The 22,138-nt window shown below is 45.4% G+C and overlaps 1 protein-coding gene across 3 annotated transcripts; it reads right to left on the reverse strand.

Moving 5' to 3' along the window:
• Positions 1-1,139: 1,139 nt before the first annotated feature.
• Positions 1,140-21,827, reverse strand: LOC132388953 (NACHT, LRR and PYD domains-containing protein 3-like). Of its 3 annotated transcripts, XM_059961378.1 has the most exons (13): positions 21,685-21,827; positions 21,388-21,561; positions 18,875-19,039; positions 12,444-12,536; positions 11,416-11,582; positions 10,340-10,511; positions 10,190-10,240; positions 3,669-5,406; positions 2,580-2,666; positions 2,262-2,432; positions 1,936-2,106; positions 1,613-1,780; positions 1,140-1,448 (listed from the first exon to the last, which is right to left on the reverse strand). In XM_059961378.1, the coding sequence occupies exons 4-13, from the start codon at positions 12,502-12,504 to the stop codon at positions 1,361-1,363; spliced, it is 2,874 nt and encodes a 957-aa protein (XP_059817361.1). In that variant the 5' UTR covers positions 12,505-12,536; positions 18,875-19,039; positions 21,388-21,561; positions 21,685-21,827; the 3' UTR covers positions 1,140-1,360. The 3 variants fall into 3 exon arrangements, with proteins under 3 accessions (XP_059817361.1, XP_059817362.1, XP_059817360.1); XM_059961379.1 differs by lacking the exon at positions 18,875-19,039; XM_059961377.1 differs by lacking the exons at positions 18,875-19,039; positions 21,388-21,561; positions 21,685-21,827 and adding an exon at positions 17,255-17,282.
• Positions 21,828-22,138: the final 311 nt, after the last annotated feature.

The following is a 22,138-nucleotide window of genomic DNA, read 5'->3' on the forward strand; positions in this document are numbered from 1 at the left end:
TGGGAGTGTGTGATGGGACGGTGTGGAGGAAGATTCACGTTGTGTCTGACCCTGGGAATGTGTGATGGTACGATGCGGAGGAAGCTTCACTCTGCGTCTGACCCAGAGACTGTGTGATGCGACATTGCAGAGGGATCTTCACTCTGTATCTGATCCGTGGAGAGCGTGATGGGGCCCTGCGGAGGGGCATACACTCTGTGTCTGACCCTCTGCTGTTTCCGACCGTTGAGGATGCAGGTCTGATAGTATACCGTATATGAGCTTCCAATCTCTTTTGTCAATTTTGTCTGCAAAGCCAGGAGAGTGCTCAGGAAGGCTGGGGTCAGGAGAGTTGGTGTATCTCGGGTGCGAGGAAGCGGTGGTCAGCCTGGATGGGGATAGGGACTGAAGAGATCCTGGGGACTGGACAATCTCAGCCTGGAACTGAGGCGCAGCTGTACCACTTCATTGAGTGTGTGTGTGTGCGTGTGTGTGTGTGTTTGTGGTTCCCTATGCTACAGTTCCAAGGTGAACACAATGAGAATGTCCTTTGTAATCTGTTTCAGCTCAAGAACTCTTTTGGTATATCACACTGCAGAGACGTGTTTTCTCCCCGTGTCTGAACCCGGGAGTGTGTGATGGGACGGTGTTGAGGTAGCTTCACTCTGTGTCGGACCCCGGGAGAGTGTGATGGGACGGTGTTGAGGTAGCTTCACTCTGTGTCTGCCCCAGAAGTGTGTGATGGAAGGTGTGGAAGGAGCTTCACTCAGAGTCTAACCCCGACAGTGTGTGATGGGACGGTGTGGAGGGAGCTTCACTCTGTGTCTGTCTCCGGGAGTGTGTGATGGGATGATGTTGAGGGAGATTCACTCTGTGTCTGACCACCGGAGCGTGTGATGGGACGATGCGGTTGGAACTTCACCCTGTGCTGAATGCCGGTATTCCATCCCGCATCCCATTCGTACTTGGGACCTCAGTGAAATCACGTCTGACATTACAGTAGATGTTAACTGTCTGTGGGCGCCTAATCTCTGAGACGCTGCTGTACCAGAGTGAGGAGCTCAGAACCATTATTGCAGTTCACCGAGTGCGGGGGGCAGCAGTAACCCCAGGTCACTGTTTCTCTTCTAGTGAGACTCAGGTCCGACACCAATGCAGGAAGTTACAGCAGTTTATTGATTTCATCATGACAAATGCAAATTAAGGAATGTGTGAACTAGATAGGACACGGAATCATGTCACTGCGGCACCACCTCTGAGATCACAGAGAGCTCGGCTGAAGCCAGGATCTGTTAGAACAGTTAGAAATTAAACGTGTTTTGCAGGAAATCGGCCAACATGTCCTCATCCAGCGAGCAGGGCTGTTCACACATTCAGATCTTCACAACTCCACTCTCAGTCCTGGTCTGGGTTCCTGCAGAGATCTCAGTTCCCTCTCTCCTGTTGGACTGAACCGATTCCAGTGCAGCCTGAAACAGATGCGGGAATAGCGATGAAATAAACAGATTACACAACAGTGTCAGTAACAGGGGACCGGGGTTAATGTTTCAACACCACTCACAGACAAATTTCACCAGAAAACCCACTGATCCGCTGATATTTCATCACATTGAACATTAACACAAGCACTTACCCGATCCGCCCCAGACTCGGGAGGGTCAGTATGACGCGGCGGAGAGCCGGGACAGATCTGTCTGTGAGAGAGTTTAATCCCAGGTCCAGCACCGTCAGTGATGAGTTTGTAATGAGAGCGAAGGCAAGATCCTCGGCGCCAGAATCCCTGAGACCGACATTGTACAGACTGGAGATGAGAGAGAGTGAGGGTGAAGGACACAGAGAGACAGGAGATGGTACAAATCCCCAGTGCTTATCAGTAACACAAGTACTGATCACATTAATGTTCAGTGTCAGACACCCAGTGACTGTAAACACAATCTCCCACAGTCTGGTACTTACAGCAGTTTCTGTATTTTACACTCTGGGTTTCTCAGAGCCGCAGAAACCAGTTTCACTCCTGAATCTCCCAGTTTATTTTCACTCAGATCCAGCTCCGTCAGTGATGGGTTTGTACTGAGAGCGGCGACGAGATCCTCGACACCAGAATCTGTGAGACTGTTATCTCTCAGCCTACAGATGAGAGAAAGTGAGGGTGAAGGACACAGTGAGATACGGGACGGTAAAAATCCCCAGTGTTTATCAGTAACACAATTACTGATCACATTAATGTTCAGTGTCAGACACCCAGTGACTGTAAACAAAATCTCCCACAGTCTGGTGCTTACCCCAGTTTCTGTATTTTACACTCCGGGTTCCTCAGAGCCACAAACACCTGTTTTACTCCTGAATCTCCCAGTTTATTACGACCCATGTACAGATCCATCAGTGATCGGTTTGTTTTGAGAGCAGAGGCAAGATTCTCGGCACCAGAAACTGTGAGATCGATATTGTCCAACCTGGAGATGAGAGAAGGTGAAGGACACAGAGAGAGGAGGTGGTACAAATTCCCAGAGTTTATCTGTATCTCAATTACTGTTCACATTAATGTTCAGTGTCAGACACTCAGTGACTGTAAACACAATCTCCCACAGTCTGGTACTTACCCCAGACTCTGTATTTTACACTCCGGGTTACTCAGAGCCACAGACACCAGTTTCACTCCTGAATCTCCCAGTTCATTCCCCGCAAGTCTAAACACAAACAGACAGATTGCTGAACAAATTGATGAATTGATGAGGGTCTGAGGGAATTACTCTCAATCAGGTATTTCAGGAACCACTGTACCCTTCAGTAAATCACTGATCAGTGTTCCCATCACTGTCAACGTCCCTCTCTGCCCAGCTCCAGGGTATTCACCGAGTATCAGTAATTTAATCTGTTGGTGTAATCCTGTAAAATACACATATTCTGTCTCATTTCTGACGGTTAGAGAAGTGTTATTGGCCTGAGAGCATCAGAAGCAGCAGGGAGGAATGATGGAAGAAAGTCCCACAGTGTGGAAAATTTATGACTGGGAGACTGTCGATGGGAATGGTGGAAGAGACCGCACCTGAGGAAAACTCGATGGGAAGAGAGATCCCACAGGAGGAAGGAGGATGTGAAAAGTTAATCCTACAAGACGAGAGGATACAGAAAAAGATTGCATGGAAGAGGTGGGTCTGAGCTGAGGCCCACAGTCGGGAGAGAAGATTTGTCCATGGGGTCTGGGTATCTGGTAGTGAGCACAGTCACACAGGTGGAGTGATGGTGATAGTCACACAAGAGGAAGGGCAGGGGAGGACAATCTCACAATGGTATTTCTTTCCTTCTCACTGGGACAGTCTGAGGACGGTCTCTTGTCCCTCACCGGGAAGGGAGTGTGAATCTCTGACCCACCTGCTGCAGTCAGTGTCGGTCTGGGTGTCAGTAACAGTGAGAAGGAACATTGTCAATGGACGTGTTACAGGCAGCGAGAAACACGACCATTCCTGTGATTTATTATCATTAAACCAAAGGCCGGTGTTCTCAGAACTGATAAAGTCTCTAACAGCCCTTCACAAGGAATCACAGAAACCTCCTGTACTTGGGGAATTAGTGGCCAATCACTAGGGCATTTGTCACAATTTTTCAGAACCTCATTTACTATAGTTTTAACCAAATCCCTTGACATTGAAACAACACAATGGAACAGAGTGATAGATAAGTCAAGTTACCTCAAATCCTGGCACTTGTGCAGCCCGGGTCCCAGCCGCTGGATTCCTTCACTCTGAACAAGGCAGTACTCCAAGTCGAGGTGTTTTATTGTGTCACGGAGTCCGATGACATAAGACAGGACCGCGCAGTCAATCGGGGTCAGTGTCATTCCACTGAATGAAAGTGTTTCCACAGATTCCAGTGCGGCCTGAGCCAGTCCAAGATTCTGAGACTCAAACAGATAGTGCAATGTGTTCAGGAGGCTCCTTTTACCAGCTTCACTCTCTGTGTTTGAACTCTGGTGTTTAACCTTCTTCTTCACCCAGTCAATCACCTGGCAGGTTGTTTCATGAGGAAATGGACCCAGAAACTCTTCCAGGCCCCGAGCTGTCATTGGGGAGGAGAGACCAGCAACAAAACGAAGAAATACCTCAAATCGTCCATCTGTCGTGTTGTGGGCTTCATTGAGGAATATCAGGATATCCCCGGGATGTGGATTCAGGAATTGTGCGACTGCAGCTACAAACTCTTGGATGGTGAGGTGTGGGAATGTGTACACCACACACCGGGCAGAATCCTCTCTCTCCAAAAGCTCCATCAGGAACCCGGACAGGAACTGGGAAGGCTGCAGATTGTGGTTGATCAAATCATCATCTGTAAACACAATCTTCTTCTCGGACACTCCACTGAAGGCCATCTGACCAACCCTGAGTAACACATTACGGGGGTTCTCAATCTCACGGCCGTGGTTTTTCAGGATGTTGTAAATATAGTAGGAGTACAGTTGGGTGATGGTCTTGGGAACTCGCTGCGGGTCCCTGACTCTTTGTGTGAAGAAGGGGCCCAGTGCCAGAGCGAGGATCCAGCAGTAGGAGGGGTTGTAGCTCATGGTGTACAGGATCTCGTTCTCCTTCACATATTTGAAAACAGCTGCCGCCACCGTCTGATCTTCAAAATGCCTGCTGAAATATTCTTTCCTTTCCTCACCAACCAATCCCAGGATTTCAGCCCAGCCACTGATCTCTGCCTTTTCCAATAAATGTAACGCAGTGGGACGGGTGGTCACCAGCACTGAACACCCTGGGAGCAGCTTGCCCTGGATTAAACTGTACACAATGTCAGACACTTCACACCACCACTCGGGATCTGGGCACTGGTGCTTGGGTTCTGTATCTCTCCGACTGTCAGCAAAATCGATTCTGTGTTTGAATTCGTCCAAACCATCGAATATAAACAGCAATCCCTCTGGGTTCTTCCAGACCTCTCTCAGGATATTCCCAAAGTAAGGATACTGATCCAGAATCAGTTCCCTCAGGCTTATTCTACAGTTAATGGAGTTTAACTCTCGGAATTTGAAACTGAAGACAAACTGGAACTGTTGGTATATTTTCCCCGTGGCCCAGTCATATACAATCTTTTGTACCATTGTTGTTTTCCCAATCCCCGGGACTCCGGCCACTGCTGCCGAACTCCCAGATTTGGATTTACTCCGGGAAAAGCTGCTCTGGAACAGCTGATCAGTCCGGATTTTCTCCAGCTCTCTGCCGAGATGTTTCTCTCTCCACTCCTCGTGATCTCTGCCTCTTGCCAGCAGCTCGTGTTCCACCAGTCTCCGATCCCGAACAGTAGAAATGACAGTGAGCTCAAAGTATCGATCAACCAGCTGGAAAACCTTCACCTTCTCCCGCATCAGGATCGTGTTCACTCTCAGTGTTTTAGTTTGTTCCCACAGAGTCTCCTTGTGTTTCTGTTGTACATCTTCCATGGGAACAGACAGTGGTCAAACTGTTAGATGCCTCACCTCAGATCTCAGTATTTAAGCACACAAGAGTTAGCTCAGAACTGTTGCATTAATGGATTAATCAATGGATGCTCCTACAGTAAAGTAAATATGATTAACAGAGCCCTGACTGGACAGAGAGGCCTGGTATAGATAAACACCAGATATTCACATTTCCACATTAACCGTGCTGTGAAGGTGAGTATTTCCCTGGTAGTTTACTGACCCCCGACTGTCCTGTACTGGATAAACTCCCACTACTGACAGAGCTATCTTTGTTCCTGTGGAAGAACTTTGAAAGCCGGATGTTTCATGTGGCGTATGGAGACGGAGAAAAGGATCGTGAGCATTCTATGAAAGGAGCAGGTTAGGCAATCACAGCTTCCCCTCCCACCCACCATCACTGATTCAAAATACAAAGAAGTAGCTTTATTGAGCAGCATGTGCACTGTGGGTGGTTGATGTTGGGTGAGAAAATGTCAATGTGTCAATGTCTTGTTCAGGAGATTGGGACTGTCAGCATTTTGACACAAAACGCAAACATTAACCCCCCACCCCACACCCCCCCCCCCCCATCATCATAGATGCTACTCAGCTCACTGAGTTCCTCCGGAAAATGGTTTGAGACGGCAGATCTATTGTCTCTTAAAGAGTATGAGCTGCAAATGCTCAACAGATTCAAGATTGAAGATACTCAAGTGCAAAGGTCAGGGCATAAATTTTATTCCGGATGTGATGCAGCACATAATAACTCAGATAAAGAACACAATGGAAAACACAATAAATATAAATACATACGATACAGGAGTTATTTTGACCTCAGGTGGTTCTGGCAGAAAAGTTTCAAATCGTGCTGGTGGTGGGGTGGGGGTTGTTAGTTGTGTAGGGGTGGCTTAATCATTGTTGATCCGTCTTACTACTTGAGGAAAGTAACTGATTTTGAGTCTGGTGGTCCTGCTGTGGATGCTACGTAGCTTCCTCCCTCATGGGAGAGGGGCAAACAGCCCATAGGCAGGATAGGTGGGATCCTTCCTGATGCTACTGGTCCTTTTCCGGAGCCTTTCTGTTTATACGTCCCTGTTTGAAGGTAGGCTGGGGGTCCCGGTGATGCGTTGGGCAATTTTGACTACCGGTAGTAGAGCCTTCCAGTCCACCACAGTTATGCAGCATGTTGGCCTGCCCTCTGCAGCACAGCTGTAGAAGGACTGGAGTGTAGATGTGAGTACAGGTCAGACAACGTCTGTGGAAAGGGGAGAAAGGGGAGATGCTACTGGTCAGCGACTTTAAATACAAGTTTGAAACCATGCCGATTACAGGTCGGGTCGTGAAGAGAGCAGAGACCGAGGAATTTTGGCAGCAGGTGGTTCAGGATTTCAGCTGTCACAAGACCTGTATAGTACAGTATAGGTATGGGACCTTCACACAAAGTTGCTGCTAGCACGATGTCCACATAAACTCATCCCGCCTGCCTCCGGAGCTATGGATATGGATATCAGGATCCCTGTAGATATGAATGACGTCAGGGTCGTGACCTTTACTCTGTACTTCCCCATACTTTTGATCTCCTGAATTGGAAGTACTCACACTTCTCTGGATTAAACTCCACCTGATAGTTCCCCATCCGCATCTGCAACCGATCTGTATCCCAATGCATTCTTTGGCATGCCTCTTCACTCTCCACAACTGACTGTTTCATTTCAGCATCATGAAACTCATCTCTCCCTTTCAGATTAAATTTACAACATCTCCCATCAAGATCTACAGGCATTGACGTCGTTGGCTTTAATCCTGTTTGCAACATTCCAGACCCAAATTCTGCTCAGCTAATATTTAATCATGCCCGTTGGGGATTTGTCTAACAAGAGGTGCTCTCAATCTAAGCCTTTGCCACTGAAACTGCCTTCCCCCAAGTTATATTTCCCACACCCAATGCTGCACACCCCATTCTTGGCAGTGTGGAGAATCAGAGTGACCTTGGGGTCCGAGTCCAGCGGACACTCAAAGCCGCTATGCAAGTTGACTCTGTGGTTCAAAAGGCATACAGTGCATTGGCCTTCATCAACCCTGGGATTGAGTTTAGGAGCCGAGAGGTGATGTTGCAGGTATATCGGACCCTGGTCAGACCCCACTTGGAGTATTGTCTTCTGTTCTGGTCACCTCACTACAGGAAGGACGTGGAAACTATAGAATGGGTGCAGAGGAGATTTACAAGTAATGCCTGGATTGGGGAACATGCCCTATGAGAATAGCTTGTGTGAACTCGGCCATTTCTCCTGGGAACAACGGAGGATGAGAGGTGACCTGATAGAGGTGTATAAAATGATGAGAGGCATTGATTGTGTGGATAGTCAGAGACTTTCTTCTAGGGCTGAAATGGCTAACACAGGAGCGTACAGTTTTAAGGTGCTTGGAAGCAGGTACAGAGGGATTGTTAGGGGTAAGTGTTATTTATGCAGAGAGTGGTGAGGGCGTGGAATGGGCTGCCAGCGATTGTGGTGGAGGCAGAAACAATAGAGCCTTTTAATTTCTAAAATAATTACATGTTCGGTACAGCATCGTGGGCCGAAAGGCCAGTATTGTGCTGTAGGTTTTGTATATTTCTATAAGCTGCAGACCTCTACTTATTCATAACCATCTGAGAAGAGGAGTTGTGTTCACTGTTCCCAAATGTTCCACCACTGAAACCTCAGCAACCTGCCGGATTACTTTCAAATACCAGCTGCAGTCTGGCCTCTCCTCTAGTTCACACATTACACACATTGTTCCCAGAACACATCTCACCATCAGAGATTCCTAAAATATTCTTGCAGGTAGGAAACACGGGACAGAGAATGAAAGGTCATCAGCAACACAGGGAAAGTTAAAATTACCCGCTACAACAAACTTGCTGCTTTTGCATCTTTCCAGAATTTGCCTACATATTAGTTCCTGTATCTCATGATGACTACCAGGAGATGTTTTGTAAAAACCCATCAGTGACTGTATCTATCTTATTTCTATGCACTCATATTGCCTCAGTACTTGAAATCCCCAGTGTGTCCTCTCTGATTGCAGCTGTGAAATTCCCCAGGTCAGCAAATAAACCTTTTCAAACGTATTACCTCCCCTCTCTATCTGAAATATTGTAACGCTGGAATATTGATCTGCCAATCTTGTCTCTCTCAATCAAGTCTTCATAAAGACAACAACATCACACTTCCATGTGCTGATCCACTCTCAATGTCCAACTACCTGACCCACAACACTCTTTCCAAAGAACTATCCACTTCAGTCCCAACCATTCCATCATGTTCACTCACCCGGACGGCCGTCCATACAATAAGGATTATTAGCCTAACCTGTATCTTTCGTCGACCCGTCGACGCAGGAGATAATGTAGCTGGACAAGTGTTTGGGGTGCCAGTGAGAGAGTATTCTGGACACAGAGACTATCTGTCACAATCATGGAAAGCGATGTCGATGCCCTGAGACCTGAATTAGGGGAAGGCAAAATGTGGAAACAGCTAATTGCAGCTGCACTACTGCTGAACACAATCCTTTGAAAGGACGTGTAAAAGTATGTTAGGACTCTGCAAAGTGTATCCAGGATTTCACAGAATTTGAAGGGACTGTCAGGAGTGTGCAGGATCTCAGCATGTCCGGACTCTAGCAGGGATGTGCGGGGTCTCACCGTGTGTGAGGACCCTATCAGGGATGTGTGGGGTCTCACAGTGTGTCAGGACCCTGTCAGGGATGTGTGGGGTCTCACAGTGTGTCAGGATCCTGTCAGGGGTGTGTGGGGTCTCACAGTGTGTCGGGACCCTGTCAGGGATGTGTGGCGTCTGTGTTCAATGTATACGGGTGGGATGGGGAGCGTAGGAAAACATTGGTAGTTTAAATAGTTACTTCAGACAAAGTGACAGTGTTAGAAATGATATTCTTCAATAATCAGGGAATGTATCGGTTTTGTATTAGAAATGGGTATGGGAATTTCACTGCTGTGTCTGTTCCTTCGGCAAACAACATGAAGACCTGTGAAGAACAAGTTTGCAGGCTACCTTGGTTTCTCTGTCCCAATTCCCATCTCTCACCGTTCCACAGTGTCCATCACACATCACATGAACTTCAGCTTCTGTGGACTGAGCTGAGGATTTTGTCCCCATCACACGCTCACTAACACTGTCTCCTGATGGAATTCCCAGGATTATTGAGTTGGAAGTAAAACTGGATAACTGTAGCAGTGTTTGCAGTAAGGCAGTACTTATGTGAACAAAGTTGGGTTGATATGCTGCTTTGGGGTTGAACAGAGCAGTTGGGTGTTACCTGATTTTCTCATTAAATGGATGCTCTCATTGCTATTCTGTGATGAGAGCTTCCGTGGACTCTCAATTCTAAAAATGATAATCTGTAGGATCTGAGGGGATTTAGAAAAATTATCCAGGATGAGAGCTGTTGCTCAGGTAGTGCAGCTGCAGGGGAAGGATTTCACTTTTCGGAGTGAAGAATTTCTAAGAATTTCACTCCTCCAGATCGTCCTCTTTTCCACTCTGGTCCGGTGGAGGGACCTGTCGTTGTAAGAGTCAGAGAGGAGTGGTCCCTATCAGAAAACACCCCAACTCTATGAGTTGTTCCTGATAATGCCCTGAGAAAGATATCCCTCCAGCAAATATTTTCCACGTGTCTCATGGTGCCACCACATACCTGGTCAAATCCAGGTGGTTCAACATCAATATGGCCCTACACAATATCTACCATCGGTGGAAACGGCGTTTCTTCACTTACCTTTCAGTTCTCTGGGAATCTCCGGTACGGGTCGATGGACCGGAACACAGCCTATTCGGAATAAAACCATTTGAGGAATTGAAATGTATAAAATTATAAAGTCAATTGTGATTGAATCCTAAATTAAATTCATCTGTGATGCTATCTCACCATGTTCCTGTATTTCTTTCAGTATTTTGTCCAATTTTGGGACACCAATCCGCATTTTGACAAAGGTTTCCCACATCACCCTCCGGGCGCGGGAGCCTTTCTCCATCACCAGGCTCAGGAGGAGTTTAGAACTGTCCGCCCGCTCTCCCTTATCAGCGAGATCAGAGATTTTCTGTGAAGAGTAACAGTGAACATATTGGGGACTGACAGATTCACACAGAGAATGAGAAGTAAATGATGTGCTCTGTAACGGGATCACACTGAGCAGTCACTGATCCTGTCTGGACATGGACTGTACATTCTGAGTGCAGAGCACACGGAGGGACATTCACCGTGAACCTGGTCCACCACTCAATGAGATCCTGGCTGGTCTGTGACCGCTCCATTGACGTGGCTCCAAATCCATAAATAATTCCTCATCGAATTTGACGGTGTAAAACAGAAATCAGAAAATAAAGATCACAGACGAAGAAAGAAGTCAGGCAGGTTTTTATAACAGAGTGAGCAGTCTTGGAGAGGTTGCAGAAAAAATGATTCATCTCCTCAGTCCGCCAGTGTCCAACATGACAGCGGATTACCGGCTGACACCTGATGCCTTTCCTTTGCCATTTCCAGTGGAGGTTTACTCAGTGATTACACATTACAACATGGCAGTGTTCCCCGATCCACATTGTTTGCAGTTACAGATTGTAACAGAATGATCTCCACCCAGAACAGAACACACTCAAGCTCCTGTGGCGAACACAGATGATACCCTACTTCTCAGTGCCATCCAGCTGTTACGCTGCACGGACTTCCGAAAGCACAACATCCTGGCATATTTCCACAATCTCCTCTATTCTCGGTCCATACAGCTGCTGCTCACTCTTAACATTCAGCAGCAACCCACCAGTCTGCCGCGTATTTTCACCTCTTTCCACCACTGGTTCAGAGTCACATTTCGTTTTGTAATTGGATGTACAGTATTTATTTTCCAATTGTTCATTTATTTAATTTATTATCCGATGAGTGAGAGTTCCGACACCCATCAGTCCTGTGAAGTGTGAAAATTCAAACCCATTCTCCCTCTCACTCACCCGATGTTCCTCTCCGCTGAACTGATTCTCGGCCGTTAACGCCAGGCTCACTCCGTGCACCCCTCCTTCCATCGCCTGCTCCAGCCTGTCCCGGTAGAAGTCCGTCAGCTGCAGCAGCTGGAAATCGTTCCAGCTTGCCAGGAGCTCAGTGATTGCTGTGCTCGGACCTGTGAAGGAAAATGAGGAGCATTATTGGGCAGGAACTTTCTCTCTTGAACCTAAAGATGATGCACCAAGTGAGCAAACACCCCGAAATATATATAGGAGGGGAGTTGGGAGTGGTGAAATGGGCGCGGACCTGGGAAGAGCAGATGAAAATCTCTGCCGGCCGAGGCTGAAGAGGCATAATTCCATCTATTGAAGGCTGCCTTTTGTGTCCCTGGGTATATACCTCTCTATTTGAAAAACTCTGCTTCTTCCTGAGAATATAGTAACCCATCACCATCACTCTCCTGGTACTGCCCATCACCATCGCTTTGCTCTGGGTTACTGTCTGCCTGCCTGGTCAAACCCTTCCTCAGCAAATCTCTGGAATATCTCACAAAATGCTGAGGCTGCTCAGCAGATCAGGCAGCATCTATGGAGAAGAATAAACAATCAATGATTCAGGCCAACGCCCTTAATCGGGACTGGAAATGAAGGGGACAGAAATTCTAGATATTACCACATTTCTACTCCTTGTTGTCTCAATCCAAAACGTCAGCTGTTTATTTCTCTCTATGGATGCTGCCTGACCTAGTGAATTCCGAAAATATTTTGTGTGCCCTTGTGTGGCTCAAAACTTTCAGCATCTATGGAATGTCTTGTGTTCTGGAATACTCACTGTTTTAATATGCATCACAATCTGCGAGAGGAGCAGGAAGAAAACAGTAATTGTACCCTGTCCACGTGTGACTGTGCTTCCCCCAGAAATGTTAACAGTCTCTGCTCAGTCCCCTCACAAATAATTTGGAAATTGACGATATTGAATTAAACCCAGACACAGAGTCAAGGCAATATTTATAAATTAAAATAATTCGCAGACATACCCGTGACCTTTCCCGATGTTGACTGCACTGGAACTCTTCCGATGCCTGCTCCTTGTGCCATTTTGAGGACAGGTGTGATCCGGTTTTGATGCTCTGTTCAAACAAAAGTATCAGGAGTTTCAGACATTAATTAAGCTGTAAAGGAGAACATTGTTTTGCTTTTATACTGAGGAAAACACTTCCAAGTATCTTGGGCCTGTCCACTGAAGCCTTGACATGACCTGCTCCACCTGTGTCCATCCACCCACAGTCAGACAATGTCCATTTCCGATCTCTCCATGGATTGTACACTGGACCAGGATTCTTTGGGGTATCTACTCTGCCTGCTATATTGTAGACAATTCCCTTTTAGGAGTGAATCCGGTGTCTTGGACCGGGAATGATGCGTCAATGGAATACAAGGCAGGTTGAGCAGACAGCACCCACTCGTTTGGTCCTCCTACCACTGATGGAGCTATGGTGAGTAATGGACAACTGTTACACCAGGGTGGGTTGAAGCTTTTCTGCTGGCCAATGGGACATCTTTTCCTCTCATCAATGGATTACACAGATTTCTCTGTCACACCTGTTCTCACCGTCTCCTTTCAGTTTAACATCGCCTGGCAATGATGCTTCAGGCAATATATAACCATATAACAATCACAGCATGGAAACAGGCCATCTCGGCCCTCCTAGTCCGTGCCGAACTCTTAATCTCACCTAGTCCCACCTACCCGCACTCAGCCCATAACCCTCCACTCCTTTCCTGTCCATATACCTACCCAATTTTACCTTAAATGACACAACTGAACTGGCTTCTACTACTTCTACAGTAAGCTCATTCCACACAGCTATCACTCTCTGAGTAAAGAAATACACCCCTGTGTTTCCCTTAAACTTCTGCTCCCTAACTCTCAAATCATGTCCTCTCATTTGAATCTCCCCTACTCTCAATGGAAACAGCCTATTCACGTCAACTCTATGTATCCCTCTCAAAATTTTAAATACCTCGATCAAATCCCCCCTCAACCTTCTACGCTCCAATGAATAGAGACTTGTTCAACCTTTCTCTGTAACTTTTTTGATTCTATGATTTTATTCTATGGTTTGATTCTATGTAGAAGCACTGTGACATCCTGAACAATGCAATCCACCCTCCTCCCCGTCCCCACCCCGCACCAAACACACACACACAGCATCGCGACATCTTCTGAGCTACATTTTCTCCTGTACGACTTTAAGAAAATCATTTGCACTTAAACTCTGGTCAAGCTTTCATGTCACCTGGCTATTATCAGATAGTTAAATGGCACCTTGCTGAACACAATGTCGACTGCCGTACATCCAAAACAAGTTGCGAAATTTTTAACCATAAATAAAACTGGAATTATTCAACAAGACAGACGGCATGCTAACATTTCAGGTGGAAGTCGCTGTATTAGTGCTGAACCAGTGTGTAGGAACCATGCATCTGCTGTCTACCTGCATTGTATTCTGTGTTGTTTTTTTCTGAAGCTTTTTATGGCAACTAGTCACATCAGTCGAGGTGTGGTAAACACAAAGGGAAGCAGTTACATATTTGTGCTTTGCTCTGTGCGGAACACAGCTGGGAACTGACCGTTGTCACATATTTTATTATTATCCATTCAAATACGCTGAACTGACACCTGGGGACCTTACAGTTTCATCACTTCAAGATTGTATGTTTGCTGATTGCTAATAAAGTATCGAATACTTATTAGCGACTTTGGTAACAATCATCATTGGAGCTGACGGGACGCCAGGAAAGTAAAACAAATCTGTGGGTGGGTCACCAGCAATGTCAACTTTGTTTGGTTAGAATTCACAGCTACATTATCAACAGACATTTCTCAATCTGCCGATCATTTTAAATATTCTGAGGCACTTCAAGAATACTTTGCTTCAGTATTCACACGTGAAAAGCACCTTCACAATTGTGGGGATGACTTACAGCGGACTGAAATGCTGGAGTGTGTAGACATTAAGAAAGAGGATGTGCTGGAGTTTTTTAAAGGCATTAATTAGATAAGCTGCCGGGGCCGGTTGAGATCTGCTCCCCGGCAACTGTGGGAAGATTGCTGAGCCTCTGGCGATGATCATTGTCAATCGTATGTTGAGAAGGACCAGAGGTTTAGAAGGTTGCAAATATAATTTCCTTGTTCAAGAAAGAGAGTAGAGATAGCCCACTTAATTATAGACCAGCCAGCAAGTTGAGTGAGTGTGTTGTTGTGGGAGTCTCTGAGAGGCAGGATTTTTGAGTATTTGGAGAGACATAATCTGATTAGGGATAGTCAGCACGGCTTTGTCAAGGGCATGTCCTGCCTTATGAACCTGATTGAATTCTTTAGGGATGTAACAAAACATGTTGATGAAGGTGGAGCAGTGGATGCAGTGTATATGGATTTCAGTAATCCGTTTGATAAGGTTTCCATTGCAAGGTTCATTTAGAAAGTAATGAGGTGTGGGATCAAACGGGGCATTGCTTTGTGGATACAGAATTAGCTTTCCCACAGAAGTTGTAGATGGTTGGAATACTGCATGGAAGATGGTGACCCTTGGTGTTATGCAAGGTTCTGTTCTTTGACCCCTCTTTCTGATTTTTATAAATGACCTGTATGAGGAAGTAGAAGGGTGGGTTAGTACGTTTGCTGATGACACAAAATGTGGAAATGTTGTGGATAGTCTGGAGGGTTGTCAGAGCTTACAGCAGGACAGCGATAGGATGCAGAACTGGGTTAAAAAGTGGCAGATGGAGTTCAAACCCAGATAAGTGTGAAGTGGTTCATTTCGGTAGGTCAAATTGGAAGACAGAATATAATATTAATGGTAAGACCCTTAACAGTGTGGAGGGTCAGGGAGATCTTGGAATTTGTGTCCATAAGACACTCAAAGCTGCTGTGCAGTTTAACAGTGTCGTTAAGAAGGCATATGCTGTGATAGCCTTGATCACCTGTGGGATTGAGTTCAAGACCTGTGAAACAATGTCCAAGCTATATATGACCTCAGTCAGACCGCACTTGGAGTACTGTGTTTATTTCTGGTCACCTCACTAGAGGAAGGGTATGGATACAGTAGAGAGAGTGCAGGGGAGATTTACATGGATTTTGACTGCATTGGAGAACATGTCTTATGAGAATAGGTTGAGTGAACTTGGTCTTTTCCTTTTACAGCCACGGAGGATGAGGTGACCTGATAGAGGTGCATAAGATGATGAGAGGCATTGATCGTGCTGAAATGGCTAACACAAGGGGTCATAGTTTTAGGTGCTTGGAAGTAGGAGGTACAGGAGATGTCACAGATCCTGGTGGGAACATGGATTCCACTGCCAGCAACGGTGGTAGAGGCGGACACAATAGGGTCCTTTGAGGAACTCATAGATCGGTACATGGAGCTTAGAAAAATAGCGGGCTATGCTGTAGGGCAACTCTAGACAGTTTCTAGAGAAGGGTAGATTGTCAACAAAACATTGTGGGCTGAAGGACCTGTAATGCGCTGCAGATTTCTATATTCCATGTTTTTTTGATGTTTTATTGTTTTACAACATTCAATCATAGTGGCATTAATTTGGCTTTTTTGACGCTGATGAACATAAAAGTGTCAGAACAAGGATTCAGCAGCGCAGTAGATACGGCATGCGCTTGTGAATATGCACATGGCAGTTAATTATTATTTCATTTTGATAGTATTTAACTCAATACTTGTCATCATAGTGTTTGCCGCGAGTTGAACTCAACAATTCTTCGCTGCCTGCTTGCATTCGACCTGAGAAATTGAACTGTCGAGTCAACTGGGTCTGAAGACTAGCGGTATTAGTTTTATATTTAGTTGCTTTTTTCAGCCGCAGTGTAGGCTTCGTTTTCCATTTGAAATTCTTAGTCAACCACCCTGTTTGGCCTAGTGTTTATTGTCTTCTTTTCCCTGTAATATCGTTTGCATTAAATTCTGTGAACTATTGACCTGCGTCAGTGTCTCTCACTCCGTACTTGGGCGATATCCGAACCGGCTGACAAAAAAGACTTGTGTCAAAGTGGAAGAATCTCTGTAAAGTGATCAAAATTAATTCTGAATATAAAACACTAAATGACTGATTGCGTAAGCATTCCTCCTCCTTTAATATGACACAACAAGTCAGCACTGGTGCAGCCTATCGGTTCTAGAAGTCACATTATTATTTAAATTGAGATCTGTTTTTGGACACCTGTGTGCAGTCAAGATGTCTGAATTTATTGTAGTAAGTCTACAAATGTACCAAGAAGTTTCAACTGTTGGCGAGTCAAACCACACCCTGAAGACAGAAGAACACTACAAGGAACTCCGTTAAAGGGTTATTGAAAAGTACATGTCAGGAGATCGATACAAGAAAGTTCCATGTCACTGAATATCCCTTGGAGTACAATTAAGTCAATCATCAATAAATGGAAAGAAAATGGTACAGCCCTAGATCTGCCTGGAGGAGCTGTCCTCAAAAACTGAGTGAACTTACAACAAGAAGACTTGTGAAGGAGGCCACCAAGGGACCTATGACAACTATGGTGGAGTTGCAAGCATCAGTGACTGCGCAGACAACAATTGTTACCTGGGTGCTTCACCAGTCACAGATTTATGGGAGAGTCGCAAAGTGAAGGACACTGTTGAAAAAAAAACAGAAAAAAAACCACATGAAATCTCGGCCAGAGTTTGCCAGAAGACATGTGGGAGACCCTGAATGTTCTAAGGTCGATGAAGCCAAACCTGAGCGCTGCCCATCAGACTAAATGCTATATTTGATGTAATCCTAACACTACACATCATCAAAATCAGACTGTCCTTACCGTGAAGCATCATGCTTTGGGGACGTTGCACTACAGCAGGTCCTGGAAGTCATGTGAAGGTGGAGGGTAAAATGTATGCAGCAAAATACAGGGAAATCCTGGAAGAAAACCTGATTTAGTCTGCAGGAGAACTGCGACTTGGGAAAATATTTGATTTGCAGCAAGACAATGACCCCAAGTGTAAAGCCAAACCTATACTGGAGGAGGTTAAAAACAGCAAACCTACTGCCCTGGTGTGGAGCATATGTATAAGCTTTCCAGATCAGTTTCAGACCGAGGTGTTATGCCAAAGGAATACGCTAATATAGGCAGAGTGAACGTGTTTATTGCTCTTGTTATATTGTTACTATTCAGCTCTGTTTGGCAGACTTTCTTTAGCCCTGAAGTAAATTCTGTTGAATGATGTCTCTTTATCACGCGGTGAACTATCTCCTTTGCTTGTTGATATCCTAAATACACTTACATATTTCATATTTATGTATCTGCTATATTGATTCATGATTATCTGTCATATACTACAAGCTCCACTGCACCTTTCGTAATGTTTATGTTCTATACTTCTCTCGTCTAAAGGTAATGTTTATATCTTTGGAAATTAGTTCCGTTATTTGAATTAGTTGCTTTACAGATGCAACAATGAATATTTTCAAATCATTCTCTATAGCAGTTGCGTCAAGCTATAATGCATGTTTTCCTGTTTTTCTCCGATACGGTAAATTAGAGAGCGGGTTTAAAGCCAGGCAAAACCATAGCAGGCTTAGCGTTTCGCTCAAGAAAATGCGTACGTTTATTTTGATAACAGTTTTGTTCCTTTGCAGTTGTTAGTCGGTGATTATTGTACGTCAATGCTTCGTCAGATGTTGTAGATTTTTCAGAAGTATTCGGTGTATATTTTAGGAAGTTTTGTTAACCACGAATGAGGGACAGAGTCAAATGTACAGGAGAACCCGTCCCTTTGGTACAGGGTCAAATTGGATCATAACTTCGCTGCAAAACCTTTTTCTGCTTTATCACAGGGTCATGGGTTCTGAGAATTTATTAGTAGAAATATTTGATGAAATAAGGGTATGTAAATGTAAATTATCGATTGGCTTTTGCTTTTTGTGACTGAAGGAAATGTGCTGCTGGGACTTTTGGCATCAGATGGGTTGGTTCTCAGCAGAGGCTTGCACAACCATATATTCGAAGGAAGTATATCATTATAGCTTGCAACAGCTGGAAGAATTAATTACATGTCACTGTAGATCGCGGCAGTTCTACATTTCTGAGATCACTACAGAATGAAGCAATTGCGGCGTCTCGTAAAGAGAGGGAATTGTCAAAGCATTTTGAGATGATTATGACTTAACACAGCCAAGCAAGGAAACATCAGAAGTGATCTAAATCTATTTCAGAAGATACAAGAGCTTGAGATATTCAAACACTGAGGGAATGGGAGTGGCTTTAAAAAACAGGGATTACAGACAGCAGATTATCAGACCTGGAGTGATTGCAACTGGGTCTAATAGAGGCATAACTGGTACCTGTGGGCACATTGAGTCTCACTCCAACTATTTCCTACCTTCCTTTGTACAGGTATGTAATGTCTAAAGGACCAGTGTTTGAGTAAATGAGACTCACCAAACTTCCTCCTGACTGAATGAAAGGAAACCCTGAGTCAGAATGGTTCTCTCCAGCTGGTGTCCTCAGTTTTCGTCTCGTTCAAATGTTGCTGCTCCCTGGTCTTCAGTTTTTCTTTGCTTCCAGTCGTGGGAAGCAACAAATCTCTCAGCGCAGATCTAACTTCTATCGGAGAGATAATGAAGCACATTTGCAATATAAGGAAGAACAAAACATATCTGTTGAATACTCTTGAAAACAAAATTCATTGGAATTTATATCTTGAACGCAGATATAATGATCTGAGTGATGAAAACTGTAACGGTCCCGCACAGTTTACAAAACCGGACATGGAATATAAAAGAACACACACAAAAAGCTAGAGGAACTCAGCAGGCCAGGCAGCTTGTATGGAAATGAGTACAGTCGACTTTTCGTTCCTTATGCAGCCAGCATCTTCAGCAATCTGCTCTGCACCCTCTCCAGCTGGAATGTATGCATGACAAGATTTTCACTGTCCCTCCGTACATGAGAATAATAAATGAGTCCCCACTTATTGTGTGGCAATATGAGACAGACTGAGCTTCTGCTCTAGAACTTCTGGCGAGAGAATTCACTGAAGTGTACAAATGTTTGAGAAGTCCGAAAGAATGGGAAGGCTTCCTTTTTGCATTAATAGGGTTATATACCTGGAAACGTTTACTGCACTTCGGCAATCTGTAACAGTGACATGGAGTCAAGGAACAAATAAATGCCCATCCGCAATGAGAAGACATGACATATACGGATGTCACTCCTTGATCTGAACGGAAGAAAGATTGAACTGCACAACCATGCGAAACAAACCCGCAGACGCACGTGACGTCAGATGGGCCAAATGGCCTAATACTGATCCAGTATTTGATGGTTTTATCTGGAGGCGCCAGTGTGACGTCTCATGTGGGTGAGAGCTTGCATTCAAAAGTTGTTTAGTGGAGGTTTTAATGATTTCAGGGGGAGAACGAAGGAAACTTAACGGGTTCCAGCACTGAATTCGATGTTGTGTGATGTAAAGTCCCTTGCCAGGTGCCTTGCTCTGCCATGTTGTCCGTAGAGTGGGCGGTGTGCTGCCTGTCTCGAGTTGGGAAACAAAAGCCAGAACGTTTCTGGGGAAGATTTTCCAGGGTGATTTGATTTGAGGTGGTTCGGTCAGTGCAGTGTCTCTTTGTTTAGTATTTTCATAAACAACAGTTTTACTACTGTAAACAGGAATTGCCAGCAGGGGAAACACAGATTCATATCAGTTAACAGAAGACCTCTCGTCCCTGCTGTCCTTGTCTTCCGGTAATCTAAACCACCCCGACAGTGAGCGAATCATTCAGACAGCTGAACGCTGACAGGGATTTATTTCTTGCTCGTTGAAGTTCGCCCAGAGTCGGTTGGATGGAGTTAATGTAAAGTTTGGAGGATGTCACAGTAAAAGAACCGACACCCGAACGCTCTGTGTTGTCCGTCCGACATCCTGCCACAGCTGGCACTGTGGGGACCTCCTACAGGTCAGGGCACAGTGCCGAACCCAGCTGAATCCAGCGGTTTTCCTGAACGGGCGGCGGTGAGGAAGGGGCTTATCTCGGGTTTGTGTAAATCGAAGGTCGGTTGCAATGGGTAAGGGCCGAAACTGAACCAGTCATCTGGGGTGTCCGGGGTCGCCAGTGCTGCAGACCTGGTTTCAGTTTTGCGCCCGAGCCGGGAATGTACGATCAGTTAGTTATGATACCCAAGTTGCGAGTGTGGATGTGGGAGAAGGGAATCTGTCCACGGGTTCGATTGTGGGGTGAACAATGGGAAGGATGTGGGGTTATTGGCGGGGTGGGGGGAGGCTGGGGGCTTACGGATTATCGGATGCAGCGTACCGGGAAGGATGGATCCCGAGGCAAATCAAGTTGTAAATGACGGAGGATTTTCTCTTTGGATCGGACAGGATACGCGTCCTTACAGGAAGCAGCAAGTTCCTCTTTGTATTAGTTACTGTCTAATCTTGCTGTGAACCATGAGTTTGTTACAGGGCCCCAGAGTCTCCAAACAGATTATTGTTAGGAAAGAGAAGTTCACGGTGAGAAGCTGTTACTTGGACTTGAGTTCCGTGCTTAGTGATGTTCCCGGGGTTTCACCCATTCCTACTTGTCGTGTATATCGATAATTTATTTGAGAAGGTACAGGATATGGTTAGTAAGTCGGCACAAATTAAATTCAAGTAGTTACATTTCTGAAAGACAGTAAGTATAAACAAACCCCTCTCATTCCCGCTCCCCACTCAGAACTGACCAAAATCTACTTCCAAACGCGCAAAAGTTTGAAATGAGCAAACACTGAGGGAATGTGAGTGGCTTTAAAGAGCCGGGCTGCTGACAACACATTACCAGACTTGGAGTGATTGCAGCTGGGTCTGACAGAGGAATAACTGGCACATTCAGTCCCATTCCAATTGTTTCCTGCCTTCCATTGTATAGATATGTAATGTCAAAAGGACCAGTGTTTGACGAAAAGAGACTCACCTGACTTTCTGCTGACCGAATCAATGGAAACTCTGAGTCAGGACGGTTCTGTCCAGTTGATGCTCTCAGTCTTCGGGCTGCTTCACTTGTTGTTTTTCCCTCGTTTTCAGTTGTAGTTTCCTTCCATTTCGGGTTTTTCTTCCTACAAATCGCTCACTGCAGGTCTAACTTTAACTAGAGAGATAATAAAACACATTAGCAATACAAATGAGAAAAAATATTTCTGTTTATTGAAGTTTAAATGTTGATGAAAAAGATAACGATCTCAAAGAACAAATCTGAAACTTCCCCTCGCACCTCGCAATGCCTGATATGAGATACGAAGGGGTCATCGTTCAGTTATGGTCCGACACAAGATGTAGGAGGAGAATTAGATGATTCTGTCCATCGAGTCTGCTCCACCATTCAAACATGGTTTTTATTCCAACACCATATTCCTGCCTTCATCCTGCTATTGAGCAATCACGAACATATTAAAATCTACCATAAATATGCGCAAAGTTCAGCCTCCACCACCCTCTGCGGCAACAGTTTCCACACAGCAGCCATCCTTTGGCTGAAGAGATTTTTGTCAAGCAAGACTTCAGGCCCGGATGGTGTCAGCCCCAGGGTGCTCAAAGCCTGTGCCCCCCCCCCCAGCTATGTGGGGTACTTCACCATGTCTTCAAACTGACCCCGAGTCTCCACAGGGTTCCTGTGCTGTGGAAGACGTCCTGCCTCATCCCTGTACCAAAGCTGCCACGCCCCAGTG

Source organism: Hypanus sabinus, unplaced genomic scaffold, assembly GCF_030144855.1.
Source record: "Hypanus sabinus isolate sHypSab1 unplaced genomic scaffold, sHypSab1.hap1 scaffold_441, whole genome shotgun sequence".
Classification (NCBI taxonomy): domain Eukaryota; kingdom Metazoa; phylum Chordata; class Chondrichthyes; order Myliobatiformes; family Dasyatidae; genus Hypanus; species Hypanus sabinus.